The 14,753-nt window shown below is 32.6% G+C and overlaps 1 protein-coding gene across 5 annotated transcripts in view; it reads left to right on the forward strand.

The window, feature by feature from the left end:
- LOC143239343 (serine/threonine-protein kinase SIK3-like) overlaps positions 1 to 14,753 on the forward strand; it is a 104,900-nt gene that overhangs the window by 47,172 nt on the left and 42,975 nt on the right. For 3 of the 5 annotated variants that reach the window (XM_076480331.1, XM_076480330.1, XM_076480334.1), the window contains 2 exons: positions 2,529 to 2,645; positions 13,387 to 13,450. In XM_076480331.1, the coding sequence (XP_076336446.1) occupies positions 2,529 to 2,645; positions 13,387 to 13,450 (181 nt within the window). Of the gene's footprint in view, positions 1 to 2,528; positions 2,646 to 8,750; positions 8,892 to 13,386; positions 13,451 to 14,753 lie in introns of those variants that run through there. The other 2 variants (XM_076480335.1, XM_076480333.1) reach the window with 2 other exon arrangements.

A 14,753-nucleotide genomic window follows, 5' to 3' on the forward strand; every position in this document is an offset into this window, starting at 1 on the left:
TTAGAGTTGAAATATTAAATTTATCTCTTATCCTTGCTTGAGCAGTGTGCTTCCTTTAATGATGTTATTTATCAGAATTATTTGAATATAAGGTTTTTGTTATTTTTTATTGATGAATGGCATTAACACTTCTCATTAGAAACTTCCATGCTAATGCTAATTTCTTGACACCATTATGTCTTCCTTTCAACAAGGAGCTTTGGGAGTGCCGAATGTTTAGTCTGTACAGCTTGATGTACAGATTTCCCAATTGGCTGCATTTTTGGGCTTGGTTGATCTGCATGAGAAAGACTGACTTTATTAGTGGTCTTTGAAAAAACATCAGATTTTTGGATGATAAATATAAACTTCTATAATGCTTGTTGAAATACAGAGAATGCTTTGCATTCAATAGAGGACTTCTAATTCATTCAAAGAAGTCCTCTATTGCATGCATAGCATTCTCTGTATTTCAACAAGCATTATAGAAGTTTATTTGATCACATCCTTATGTCAGAACTTTTTCCTTCTCCTCTGCCTCAAGCTTTGCCAGAGGAGAGAGACATTTTTTGTAAGGTACTTTATATGAGAGAGAAAGTAGTTTGAGAGAATCAAAAATACAGATCAAATGCCACTTCAACAGTAATTTGATTCAGGCCACCAGCCAAAAGTTGTTTTGACTGAGGTAACCAGTGTAATGTCAATTGTTAGAGATAGAGCATAGAGGTATCTGACTACTGCAATAATGAGAGACAAAACAAGGATGGTTGGGACAGTGGATGATCATTCAATGCAAGAAACTGCTGTTGAAATAATTAGAAGAACTATATGAATGGAAAGTGAGGATCTGAGTAAAAAAAAGTAAACTGTTTTTTTAAAACGAATTTGAAATTACAAGTTGAATTAAGATAGGAGGTAGTATATACATGGTTAGAAGCTGAAGGATCAGTAATGCGGAACAGTATGGATAAAGTTTTGCAATGTATTCTGGCTGTTTCAGGTTCAAAGCAACTTGTTTAGAACATCAAAACATCTTTCATATTTTACATTCTCTCAAAGCTGACTAGTCATGAAACTGGATTACTAGAATTTAAATTTATCTCTGATTTGTGTGACATTTATGCATGTAAGATTGAAACAATAAAACTGTCTCTTGAAATTGTGTCCATTCTTGGTCAACTTTTATCATAGAGTAACAATTAAGGTTGAACTGGCAAATGACCTAGGCCTGGATTTAGTGAGTTTTAAACTAGAATGCTGAATAAAAAATTGTTTACTGTTGAATATATGTACTCTTTAGGAGAGTAAGATTTGTGTTATTTGTATAGCATAAATATATCATTGTAACAGGTTCTACATTTCTCTCCAATATCTTTTCCTAACAGTAAATTAGAATTATATGAATCTTTGTTCAGGTGTGAGAGATTTATCTAATATATATAGCCTTTGAGTTGGGACTAAAACATTGATACTGTATATCAAACACACTGAATTAATTATGTAATTATGATCCATATTTAATTCTCAGTGCTAATGGAAACAGCTGTGACAACCTGTTAAATAGCTTTACATTGACCATCACAATACTATTGAGAAACAAATTCATGTACAGTTATGGAGAGTCATAGTTTTTTTTTAAATGTTCTTGTTAGGACAACACATTTAAGTCTTAACAATAATATTGATAGTGACTTTGTTGTAACTATGTTTTTTGTTTAAACTCACTTGTGATCATGTATTAACTCTTTATTCATCATTATGTTTGTTTTGATTTCAGTGCATCTGCAATATTTTTAGCATTCTTTATTGGAAATGTCTGATTAAAAAAATAAACAAATTGTATTAATCAAGACTGAAAACAATGTTTAAAATATAATCATTAATTTATTTAAATATATATTTAAAGAAACAGATAAATATACTAGAAACTTAGATCAAAAAACAATTAGTAAATAGTAGGCATTAAACCATCAGTGGGGGGTACCTTTTATCTTAGTGATATTTATGAACATAATCCCAGTAATATCTTAAAGGGCTTGGCAAAAAAAAAAAAAGAAAAAAAGAAAGAAGACTTAATTCTAAATCCAATGCTAACCAACAATTTGAAATAGCAATTAAGAAATATATTAAATATTATAACCAGGGACATTGTAAAGAAAAGTTGAATAGGTTATTACTTATAAAATGCAAAAATACACCATGTGTTTGTTTTTGAAACTTGCACAGTTTACCAATGAACAGAAAATGAATATACTGTATTTTTAAGTGTTAATATCTGGAGTAGTGCACACTGAACTTGCATAAATAGTTAAACACATATAAGCTCACAAATGCAAAATATTTCCTTAGGCTATTACGTATAAAGTGGATAAAAACGCCATTCATTTGTTTTTATTTTGATCCATTTAGATTACTAATTCACAAAATATTAATTACTTGTATGCATTTTGTTGCAAACAGTAAGTGTTTAATTACTTTTTCTAAAGATTGTAGGATGATATGTGTTCACATTGTTAAGAGACTTAAATTTATGTGTATGTGTTGTATAGGTTGCTATCAAAATCATAGACAAAACCAACCTGGATGAAGAAAACCTGAAAAAGATATTTCGTGAAATTCAGATAATGAAGTTATTGAAGCATCCTTATATTATTCAGTTGTATCAAGTAAGCAAGTCTGATGTTATTGCAATAAATTGCCTTAACAGAAAATGTACAACTCTAGACTTTTAGATAGTTATTATTCATACAGTGAGTAGACATTTACTAACAATTATGTTGAACAAGTTGTTAATTTCTAATGATATTAATGATATTGAAATATTTAAACACTCAAATAGTGAATAGGTAATTTTAAATACATAAGATATTTTAAAATCCAGAAACAACTAAGAAGACTTAACATGAAAAATTAGAGAACTTAATTTTGACAATATATGAAAACATCTGCACTTTTGACTATTTATTTTATTGAAGTGAATTTTCAGTTCCAATACCAAAAAAGTCTTCAGGTTACCAAAAGCAATTCCAATATAGTACTTACCTCTTCTCACAGAATTAACTATTCTTGTTCAGTGCTGCCCTCTATATGTATGCCACAAGCCTTCTGCCCCCCGTTGGAATTAAAAGATTCAAACATTTCTGTCATGCAAATCATCATGTATCAGTTCCTACCCAACAGGAGCATGGCATGCTTATGTGCTATATGTGGCTCCTTCAAATTTTAAACTAAGCTATCACTCTTCATTCGGTAGCATTTGGATTTAGATGTATTTTTTTATGTTTAATGCTAAATATTTGACTTTGTTTCATCACAAAGCATTTTTTTTTCTAGTTAATTCTAGTTACACTATTTTCAGCACTGAAATTTTTGTGAACCTTTTGTGTGCAATGAATTCTGAAGATAATGTTACCACTTTGTGGGTTAACCCAGTGACCAGTAGTTTGTTGTCCAGTTCTACTTTCTTTGTTTCTTTCCTTCCTCCTCAAGCTCCCATGATCAGCCAGTATTTGTCAGAAGGGGTTTTTATTCCTGTCTTTTCATTGTTCAAAAAAAAAACTAAATAATGGCAGCTACTAATGAACTCTTTTTCTAATCCTGACATGGACTTTTTTCCCAGGATTGTGGATGACTGAAATGTGTGTCTTCAATGCTTACCTACATATACTGATATCTCTCCCAGTCTTTTCCTTATCTTCAGTTTCTCCATCTTGGGGATGTTTATCAATTTTTGGCCCTCCTTTGGACTTGCCTCGGCGCCTTACATATTTTGCGTAGTAGTCTGAGCAGTTGCTTGACATCTCAGTGTTCTGGGGGTCCAATTTCATTATGACACATATGACTGACTTCTTCTGGAATTTTGAACAGGAATCAGCTATTCATACTTGACAGTTCCTTTCAGTGGCGGGTTAGATAGGATTGTTAATCAAATTGAAAAGTGCTTTCTGAGACCCACTCAATATCTTGTTCATTTAGGGGTCTTTTTTTAATACTCATGTAAGTTGTACCCATTCTCTTCCTTTGCAGCTTTGTTCAATGGAACTGTCAGCTCACCATGCTCTCTTGGCTCCATCATTTACATTACATCACTGGTTCTCCTTCATATTCCCTTTTCATCCCATTTCTCTTTCTACATGCTACTTCCTCTTCTCCCATCCAGATTTACTTTTTTTCACAAACACATCCTTTCAGGAATGAGGACATAGGTAAATCATCATGAGGCTTTGCATCATTGGATTGCAGAGGAAATGTCCTTGCATATAAATGTTCTCTAATTCTAGTCATACATTGGGCATTGCATCAATTCCTTCTTTATAGCTCGATTTTGACTGGTGATGATGCATTCAGACAATTCTATGGCGGTAGCACATATCAATCATTGAGAGGGCACCTCGTCCAGAGATCTCTTTAATCTGGTCTGCACACACATCACATTCACCTTATTGAGTGTCATGTACTGGTTGTTTTCAATCTAATCATGGATTTGTTTTGTGCCCCAACCAGATATATTAGATTCCCTCATTTTCAAGGGTTTTTGCCATTGGTCACCAAGTGATTGCCTTTGCTACAGTATTCAATACCAAGTTACCTCTCATTTGGCCACTTGTACCTCATTCTTGTCTTCTGGGAGTCAGTACTCTCAACCAGTATTGATCACACGAACATCTTTACGTGTATTCACCCATCCGAGTACTTAATATACATCTTTACCCAGTTGCTTTGGAGTCTGTACATGTTTGGATGGTGGAAAGTTCTGAGGGCAAGTATTTAGTTCTCCCTGATATTATGGATCAGGTAGGAAAGTATACTGCTCACTTACATGGAGGTACAGCTATGCTTTGTCTGCCATATTTGTCAGAAAAACATACTTTCATCTTCCACCACCACGTGGAAAAAATATTTAGCCTCTCAGAGGATGGAGTAACTCCTGGAAATGAGGGTTTTCAGAGTGTGGTCTGTAGTCAACCTGAATAGATTACAATTTCCTAAGATTCACCTGACCTTAACTATGATGCTGAAATATTTATCATCCTATACCATTTTTTTAGACAGCCTTTCAATGATTGCACCATTGTTAGCATCCACTTTGGTTTGATTGTGAGCTTCAACATTTTCTATAGTATTTTGGCTGGTAGGTTGTTGGGAATTATTGGAGGATGTTCTTCTACCTGCTGCCAATCTCTGTTAGTTACATAAGGTCATTTTATTCAACTCTTCATTTTTGCAAGTATTCCAGTCTTTGGATTCAAGAGTTAATGTTGCCTATATGCATTTATCCCTGTCATTGTTGTTTTCTAGACTGTCCTTGGTTCCTACAGGGGTCATAGTTATGTCCTATTTGATGGTATAAACCCTAGACATCAGCTTTTCAGTTCATTGTTATCCAGAATAAATTATGCCCATATGCACGAGGTTCCTCCATAATGTTACCTTATGCTTTTGGGGTCTGGGGGGGGGGGGGTCAGCTCCAAGAATTTATGAACAATAGAAAACCTTTATCATGGATTATGGGTACTGAAAGCCCTTGTGTCATGATTAGCCATTCATTTTACATCAGCACCATTATGTGTGTGTATGTATATATATATATATATATATATATATATATATCTCCCCAACCTGCAACATTTTCACCTTCTATAGATCTTCAGATTTCAGAACTACATTCCATAGCTATAGGAGATTTGTTGGTTGTAAGGGAAGTAGAGAGAGTCATTCCAGTTGTTCCTGGTTTTTATTTGTGTCTGACTGTTGGCATCCACATATCAGTCTTTATCATCTAAATATTTTCCTATATCCTCCAAATTTCATGATAGTGTCATTCCTCACTCTGTGTTGGTATTTTTCACTAGGACTGTGGATGACTTGATTCACTGTTGCTAACACCTATAGTCATATTATTTCTTATAGTGGCATCGTCCCACCATTATATGTATTTTGTGAATGAGGATCAAGTGATGCAGTTTAAGGCTCTGCCCTTCTGACTATCATCAACTCCATATATGTTTTGCTGAATAATGAACTCCATTTGCTGAGACTTTACACATGCCATTTATAGATATTTTGCTACTGCTGACACCATCTTGTCAGATGACAGAATGTCGCACCTAAATATTGCTTGCTAAAGCAACCAAGGCATGAGTTCTGATCAGAACCAAGACTCCAACAAAATATATCATCTAGCTAATTGTATTTTTTAAAATGTATCTCAATTGGGCTAATGAACTACAGTCTGACTATAATTTTGAGATGTAGACATCACTTGAATCTTTCATTACTTTTGGATGAATGTACATGTCTTTATCACATTGAAATTGAGTGGATAATCTTTTTTTTTTTTTGTGACCATAACATTTTTCTGTAGTGGAAAGAACTATGTTATCCTCCATGGAACCTACTTTGGATTGATTGGGCAGATTTTTGTCAGAAGAAGGTGATTACAGAGATTAAGTGCATGACTTAAGTAATATTTCTGCACCTCTGGATCAAACGAGAGGGACCCAAGTGGTCACTGGATGCAACACTGAGGCAAGAGATAGGAGTAAGTGTAGACTTGTAAACTCGGAATGCATCATTATATCTACAGGTTGGGATTCACTCATAAATATGTCTATTGCAGTCAAAATGCTCTATCCACCAGTTAGAGACATGGACTGATTTTTATGCACTTTCACTGTAGCAATAGAATGGAGTGCAGGAGTAATATATGTCTAAAATGGAACAGGGGACAAGAATTTCTGAGCTATGAGGTAAAATATGTTGTTTATAGCCCTCAATCACTGTTCCTCATTTTCCTGCACCAACTGAGGACAACAACAAAAGTATGGGAATGAGGACCACAACAGTTTATGTATGGATTCAGTTGAGATTTTTTGGCATCATGGTCTTTACCAACACAATGAATGCATGTCAAAGAACCATGACAAGATGCCATGGAATGTCTGAACCACTAAAACTGGAAACACATGAGAATGTTAGGAATATAGTGCTGTACCTTACATTTAAGATAAGCTGCCTTGACAGTGGCAGGTAGACATGGTATTTTAAACATCATCAGTGTAAGAATATTTGTAGGCTGCATAATTTCATTTTATGAGTAGAGATATGACACAGCAGAAACTCCTTGACGGGTGAAACTAATGAAAACTTCTGACTCATAGATGCTTTTTTAAATACCTCTCAGTGGTAACTCCTTTTAGGAGTTCAGTATAGCATGAGGGGTAATCTTAATAGGTATATTTCTAGTGGCCTTCAATTTCAGAAGGAGTTCACTATGTTTTGGTGTAGATATTTTTATCACTATGTCTCCACAACTTAACTTCCTGACTGACTTTGAAGAGGCAGAAAACTCCTCTAATCCCTTTTTGGATGAAAGACGAAGACATGCCCTAAAGGTTTTTCACACTTATAATGTAAAATCAGAAAATGAGGTACCGATGCAAGTGGTGATTGTAGATCCAAGTCTTCTGAAAGCAAATGATTTCTAATCAGTATGATGGTTTTCTTGATGTTTTTATCAGGGGGGTTAGTGGATGAGGGATCCACAAGAAATGGAGAAGATTCATTGCTCACTGACCCAACTCACCTTGGATCCTTATGAGGGGAATGCACTACATCACAAAACAATTACATTGTAGCTATGTCAGGGTTTTGTGAATGCTGTAACCAAACACCAGCATCAGACACAGTCTACAATACACATTACAAATATTCAACATTGGCACTTTATTGACCACAGCCCAACAGGACCAGCTGATGGATCCTGGAGAACCACCCCAAAGCCATCTATCTACAGGAATTCAGTTTCAAAGTGATCTGTTGAAGGACTGGTGACATCCTTCAACCACCAAGATCCTCTCCTCCTCTTTATGGAATGCCATGCATGACAAATATGTGAGTGAATGTTTGGATCCCAGAGGTAAACTGAAGTAGCAGAACTATCCCTGAGAGGTCTCTTCACCATGTATGGGAATCCACATCAAGAGGCCTAAATGGGCCAGATGAAAGTCATATCTTCATAGAGTTTTGAGCCATTGCAAGTGCAGTGTTTACCTGAGTAAAAACATTTGCTAAAAACTTCAAAAAATTACATGAATGTACTTGATTAAAGATATATTCTAAAGTAGTTATGGTTCTAGGACTTTTAGTGGGATTATCTTCCTTTTCTGAACCTACTTCTCAAGTTCCTGACACTCTGTTATATTTTTTGGAGGAGAGTCTTCTTCTCTGTTTGTTCTAATTGGCATTTTGTGGTACAAACCAATTAGGTTATATGTGCCAAACAACTGACACAAATGTTTCTTCATGTTTTGTTTTGAGACTTTTTTTTCAGAGTAATTATTAGTTTTCATCTATTCTTGTTTTCCTCTTTTTTATTTGGCTAAACTTATATTTGTACCTTGTTTCTGATGTTGATTCTATTAACATGTGTCTTTAATTTTCTATTGACGCATAGCCCACAGTACTGTGTTCATATGTACTTACCCCACCCTCCATTTCTTTTTAGATATGGATGAGCTTCCTTCTTGAACCATTCATTTACAGAAATGTCTACCCTCACTTAACTTCATGTTAGGAATGGAATGCTAATAAGAGCTGAATAGAGTTTAGCATTTTGACTTCTTGTATTCTATCCTTTAAAACAACCAGTGAGTAATGTTTTACTACATTTTTTTTTTTTTTATCTACTTGTTAGCTATTTCTGCTCATTCCTTTCAGTCATACTGAAAAATCTGTCTAAGCTGGAAACTGCATAGAGCTGAAACCTATACAAGCTGGAAATATCAAAATTTTGCAGCATTATCTAAAGATTTCTCTTATAAAAGGCCCTCTATATGGCAGAACCTGCATAACCTGGACAGAAAACTATATTTTACCTACCTCATCTATCAACAAGTAGGATTAGAACCTAAGTAAGGCAGAAAAATATTTTTGATTAAATATTAATTTCTTACTTAATTAATAATTTCTTTAAATATCAATAAATTTTGGACATTTTGTTACAGTAAGTATTGGTTAAATGTATTCTGTCCCTTTTTCTGCCATCATTATTTTTGCAGTTAAATTAAACAAAAGAATGGAACAAAAAAATAGAAATATTCTACTTTTTCAAGATAATGCAACTTGTCACCCAAAAGTTCAACTTTCAAATGTTGGTTTAGTCTTTCTATCTCCATATACAACATCAGTTCTACAGCCACTAGTTAATGGAATTATACAGTGTATAAAATTGAACTACAGAAAATTGATGCTTCAGCATCTTATTGCAAACATGTACAACTGTAAGAGAGCATCTGAAATGACCATGAAAATTGACATGTTAGATGCAGTTGCATTTTTAAGTTATTCAATCAAACGTGTAATAAAGTGCTTTTGAAACTGTGTATTTATTCTTGATAATGGCGGACATTGTGGAGAAGCTGTTTGTTATGATGATTTTAGTGAAATCCAAACTCTGATTGAGAAGATTGATGTAGATGATTCTGTGAATGTGGAAAGTTTTGTGAATGTTGACAAGAATGTTTTAACAGAAACTGATGAAATTGATTTAAAATCCATAATAGAATCACAAGCTGGTAACAGTGTGAGAGATTCAGAAGATGAACAAAATGGAAAAGATAGTGATGAAATAGAAATTCCTACTTCGTTGCAAGTGTTAAGTTATGTTAACACTATCAAATTGCATGCAAAAATGAAGAGTGAAAATGAATTTTAATAAAAGGCCGTAGAATTGACGTTCTATTTTAACTGTATGAGAAAGCTCATTGAAAAATGAAACATTTAAAATTGGACACTTTCTTCAAATAAATTTGATTAAGATTTTGTGTACTTATGTATATTTTGAATGTCTGTTTTTGTTCTTATTCTAATAAATATAGCTTAAACAGTATAATAATTTTATTCGGAAATGTCTTGCTTCCCTTTAGTCAAGCAAGTGTAGCTTTCTACTTAAAAGTTATATATTATTAAGGTAATGCATGTTCACTATGTCTAAGCTGGAAAATCTGCTTAAGACAGAAATTTTACTCAGTCCCGTGGAATTCTGCCTTAGACAGGTTTTATTGTATATATATATTGGAGGGAGGTAATCTCTGGCCATTGTTTTATTTGTGGGAGTCTTGGTTTTGTTATCTGTGGGTTTTACACACTTTTAGTTTCATCATAGGATTTTTTCCTTTTTCTTGAAATCCAGCCACTCCAGTTCTGGATCAAGGAGTCTATATATCTTTCAGAAAGCAGTAAGCTAAATTTTTTATCTCACTTCTCTCGGTTTTATTCTTTTATCTTTTTAGTTTTAAGAAAACCTAGAATTTTTAGATCTGTCATAGACCTGTTTTAATTAATCTTTCACCAGAATCACATAGTTATCAATTGGAATACATAAGTTTCTTAGTCATGACTGTTGTATGACATTAGGGGATATACAAGATGCTTATTTTTATATTTTTATTTTACTGTCCCATAATTTTTTTTTGGTATTGGGACATAGTTTATCAGTTCTCTGCCTTTCATTTGGATTCACAAGTTTTCTAATAAGTACTCTAAGTTATACTGGTTTTCTCCATTCACTGAACATTGACTTTTACATGGACATCTAGCTTATTCTGACCATTTGATTCATTCATTTTCCTACATACTCAGAAGGCCATCCAGCTTGCCATGTTTATTGGATGGCTCTTTCATAACTTCACATTTCACTTAGAACACTGTATTTGGTAGATCTAGAATTTTGGACCATCATAGTTTAAGAAACATTTCAATAAACTCTAATGACATTTCAAGCTTTGGAGTCTAGTTGTCATACTTTTCTGCCTTCTACACTTACTGCCAAAGATATGTTTTTTTGTGCTGTAAAGGTAAAGTTTGCTTTTAATAATGCAATTTGCTTTGGGCTAGCTCATGTGTAACATCTCTAATGGGATCTTGCTTCTTGATGATGTCAATATTTAGATCCATTATTTCAGAAAATTTACTTCTCCTCAACTATTGATTGCCTTCAATTTTGATTAAATTGATAGTTTGCAACTACAGGCTTCCATTTTCTTCCACATCATATAGATCTGCATTTCTTCATAGATGTTTCTCCCTTGAGAATGGGTGTTGTCTTAAGGGAAAGTTGTTTTTCAGGTATCTAGTCTCCTCGGGAATTAAAATTTCACATCAGTCATTTGGATTTTTCAGCAGTTCAGCATTTTTATCAAAGGTTTCTAATTGAAAGTGTTTTATTTCACACAGACTTTTTTCTTCATCTGTGGTGTTTATCAATAATAAGGGAAGAAGTGGATTTTGTAACCTTAGTGTTTTGTAGTCTGCTTCTTCATTTATGGTTCCATTCACATCACAGGTAATTTAGTGCTTGTCACGTATTAGTGTTATAAACCTTCATGCAGATTTTCTTTCGAGAAATAATTGGCTTCTCCATACATAGTGAATCCATTAATCTCTCAGTGGTTGTGAGAATGGCTTGGTTGTCCTGTGATTGATGCTTTAGCTGTAGCAATAAACCATTTTTACCCCTTAACTTGTCTCCAATTTCAGATCCTGCTTCTCAGTGATGGAGGCTTTTAACCAGTCTCAAGGAAATGATTGTTTTATACTTATTTTCCTTTTACATTCTTCCTTGGATATTGGCCAATTTATTGAAATATTGAATTTTTGTTATTGCTTGACAGTGGCTAGCTTAACCAGGGATTTCTCTGCTGCATTGTGTCTTTCCACTGTTTAATTGTGCTTTTACAAATATTTCTGGTTTTGGGTTCTACTCTGACTCTGCTCGACCACATATTTAGTGTTGTCTAGGTTGCCACTTTTGTGTCTTTTAACTATATTGTTTGTTTAATGTTTATTCTTTTCAGTTTCCACCTCACTTCTATCTTAGGTATTCTGGCTTTTAGTATTTGATGGGTAAGTTCACCTGATTTGAAGTTAACATTTTTGAATTAAAATGAATTTTAAAAGAAGCATGTCTCTGAAATACATTTCCAACCATCTCCCTGCAAGTAGATGATAAGTGTTTTTTTATCATAATGCAGCTTATAAGTGAGAATTGTGGCAGAAAAATAGAGTGTATGTAAGATCTTACATGTGTATGAAGTTATGTGGAAGGTGTTGATCATAAAGAATTATGGGTGAATCTATGTATGCTCTGCTTTATATCAAGAACACTCGGAACTTTGAGTTCGATAGTTATTGATGGTATTTGTTCAAACTCAACAAGGTAGGGATTTCACTATTTAAAACATGAGCAACTGTTTGAAATTCACTTTAATCCTAAAATTGTAAAATTTGTGTTTGGCTTCTGTTTTCAAAGTAAATTAAATAGATCTTATGATTTGAGAGATTACAAATATCTGTATGACAAGGGCTTTGTTAGAGAGATAAATCCAGATGTTCTATTTAAATCATGAGACTTATGTATGCACATGTTATAAGTATCTTTAATAATAATTATGCAGAATCTGTTAACAAATATATGTTAAAATGACAAAATACAAGTACAGATTGGTGCTTTAATACATTATTAATTTTTATTGTTCAGTTTTGGGTGTGACTGGTATTTCCATACTTTTTCTTTATGCATGAGTTATATGTTTTCTAAACATTGATATTAAAACTGAAAAAGGAAATACTCTTCTGAATTTTTGACATTGTGTTTTAAATAAATAACACTAAGGACATTTTGTAGGTATGAAGCTAGTTTCATGATTATCAACTGACTTTACCAGTATATAGTAGTTTTATGCCCTTTTGCTTCATAGTTCAGAAATATCCAAATAAATATTTATATCAACTGACTATGAAATTTGTATTTTCCCTATGGCTACCAAAAAAAGAAAATGAAAAGTTTCCTTTTAGTGCCACATGCAGGAATATCCTCTTGTACTTGAAACCTGCCATCTATGTTCTGTGCCATGAAACCTAGATGTTTATATACCTCATTACAAAATTGCTAACTTTTCAGGAAAACATAAAGTAGCTATATAAAGACAGATTATTTTTATTTTAGATGTTGTGATTTGAATAATATGTTTTATATTTTATAATGTTTTGGCCTCTTATTGACTTAGTTGTGCCTGTATTTATGCCATTTACTGGAGAACACTTTTATTATAGTATTCTTCAATTTTTTCTTTAAACTGTTTTTCACAATCCAATACAGTTTTCAAGTAGTATTACTGTCAGATATAGAAGATACAACTTCTTTCAATGTTTAAAATTTCACCCTTTAAAAAGGGTGAAATTCATACATTTATTTTTCGGTGGATAATTGACACTTTGTGGAAATCAGCCTACAAGTGAATTATGCAGTAAAAGAGTTAAAATTCACAAAAGTTATTTAGTTCTTTTTTTTTTGTCAGTTACTGTATTTAGAATTAAATGTGTGGTAACTTTGGAAATAAATTCCAGGTAATGGAAACAGAAAAGATGATATATCTGGTGACAGAGTATGCAAGTCAAGGAGAAATATTTGGTGAGTGAAACTTTAATTACTATATCAGTGCTAAAAGTACTTAATTTGGGGTATTTTAATCAATTTTTGTGTCTTAATTCGATGCACTTACAAATTGCTTACTAGGCTTAAATGATCATGAATTCATGATTACGTTTATCTTTAAGTAATAAAATGGGAATGACAGTTACTGAATTTGCATTTACCTCTTTTAATATTTATCACATAATTTATCAAAACAGTGTAAATAATTTAATTTTGTTCTGAGAAACAATTTAAATGTAAAAATAAATACTGAAAAATTAATACGACAGAAAGTCAACTATAAACTATTGTACTGAATATTTTCACAGTTGTAGAAAAAGTGCTTAGATATGAAAATTATTATGAATTGTGAGTTGGTAGTAAAAACTTGACTGTATTCTAAAGAAATGTAGGATGTTAAAACAAGCTCTTCTTTAGAACATCTTGAGCATTATAATGGGGTGACAGGACATTTTTGCTATTTTTGATTAACAACTTTGTAAAATGTAATCAGATTTGTGCATATCTGATTAATAAAACATAGGATTTGGAATTATGAAAACATAGTAACAAGAGAGATTTTTGATATATTTGCTATTTATGTGTGACAACCAAGAAGCTGATAGGATGAATAAAATTTTGTGTAATGTCCACTACCTCATGCTTTTTTGTAACAAAACTGTGGAAACTTGGAGAGGCCAGAGTCAGTCATTTATTCTGATCTCAAATTAGCATGAAAAATATCTCCAAGTTAAGTGAATATGAAATCTTGTATATAGTACACTATAAGTTGAAAGTGCAGTTTGGAAAAATCTTTTTGTCAAAAATATATGTACTTTATCTTGGTATGATGTATACTTACAGTATGAAATATGGAAGTTCAGAATATTTCTTGCTAATAACATTACATTATTACCTCTGTATTGTGTTTATAGATAATATTATTTCCAATAATATATATATATAACTTTCAGCTTTGTATAGCAGAAATAATCTATGTTATTATTGTTAATTCAGTGTTCATACATAAAAGTAAAAATCAAGAGAAATGTTTCAAAATAAAATAAGAATTCACAATCATTAAAGAGCATGCAATCTGTAATGTTTTAAATATTTTACAATTTAGTATTACACTTATACCTGTATTTAATGTTTTTCAGTTCTCTATGAAGTGAACACAACTAAATTCTGTGTTTTACAGAGACAATCTGCAGCATAAAAAAATTGTCACTATCCGTAGTTGGCATTATGCTGTGAGTCACTGTGTTCTGAAAGTTATTTTTACATTTGAAAGATAAAA

Source organism: Tachypleus tridentatus, chromosome 13, assembly GCF_004210375.1.
Source record: "Tachypleus tridentatus isolate NWPU-2018 chromosome 13, ASM421037v1, whole genome shotgun sequence".
Taxonomy (NCBI): Eukaryota; Metazoa; Arthropoda; class Merostomata; order Xiphosura; family Limulidae; genus Tachypleus; species Tachypleus tridentatus.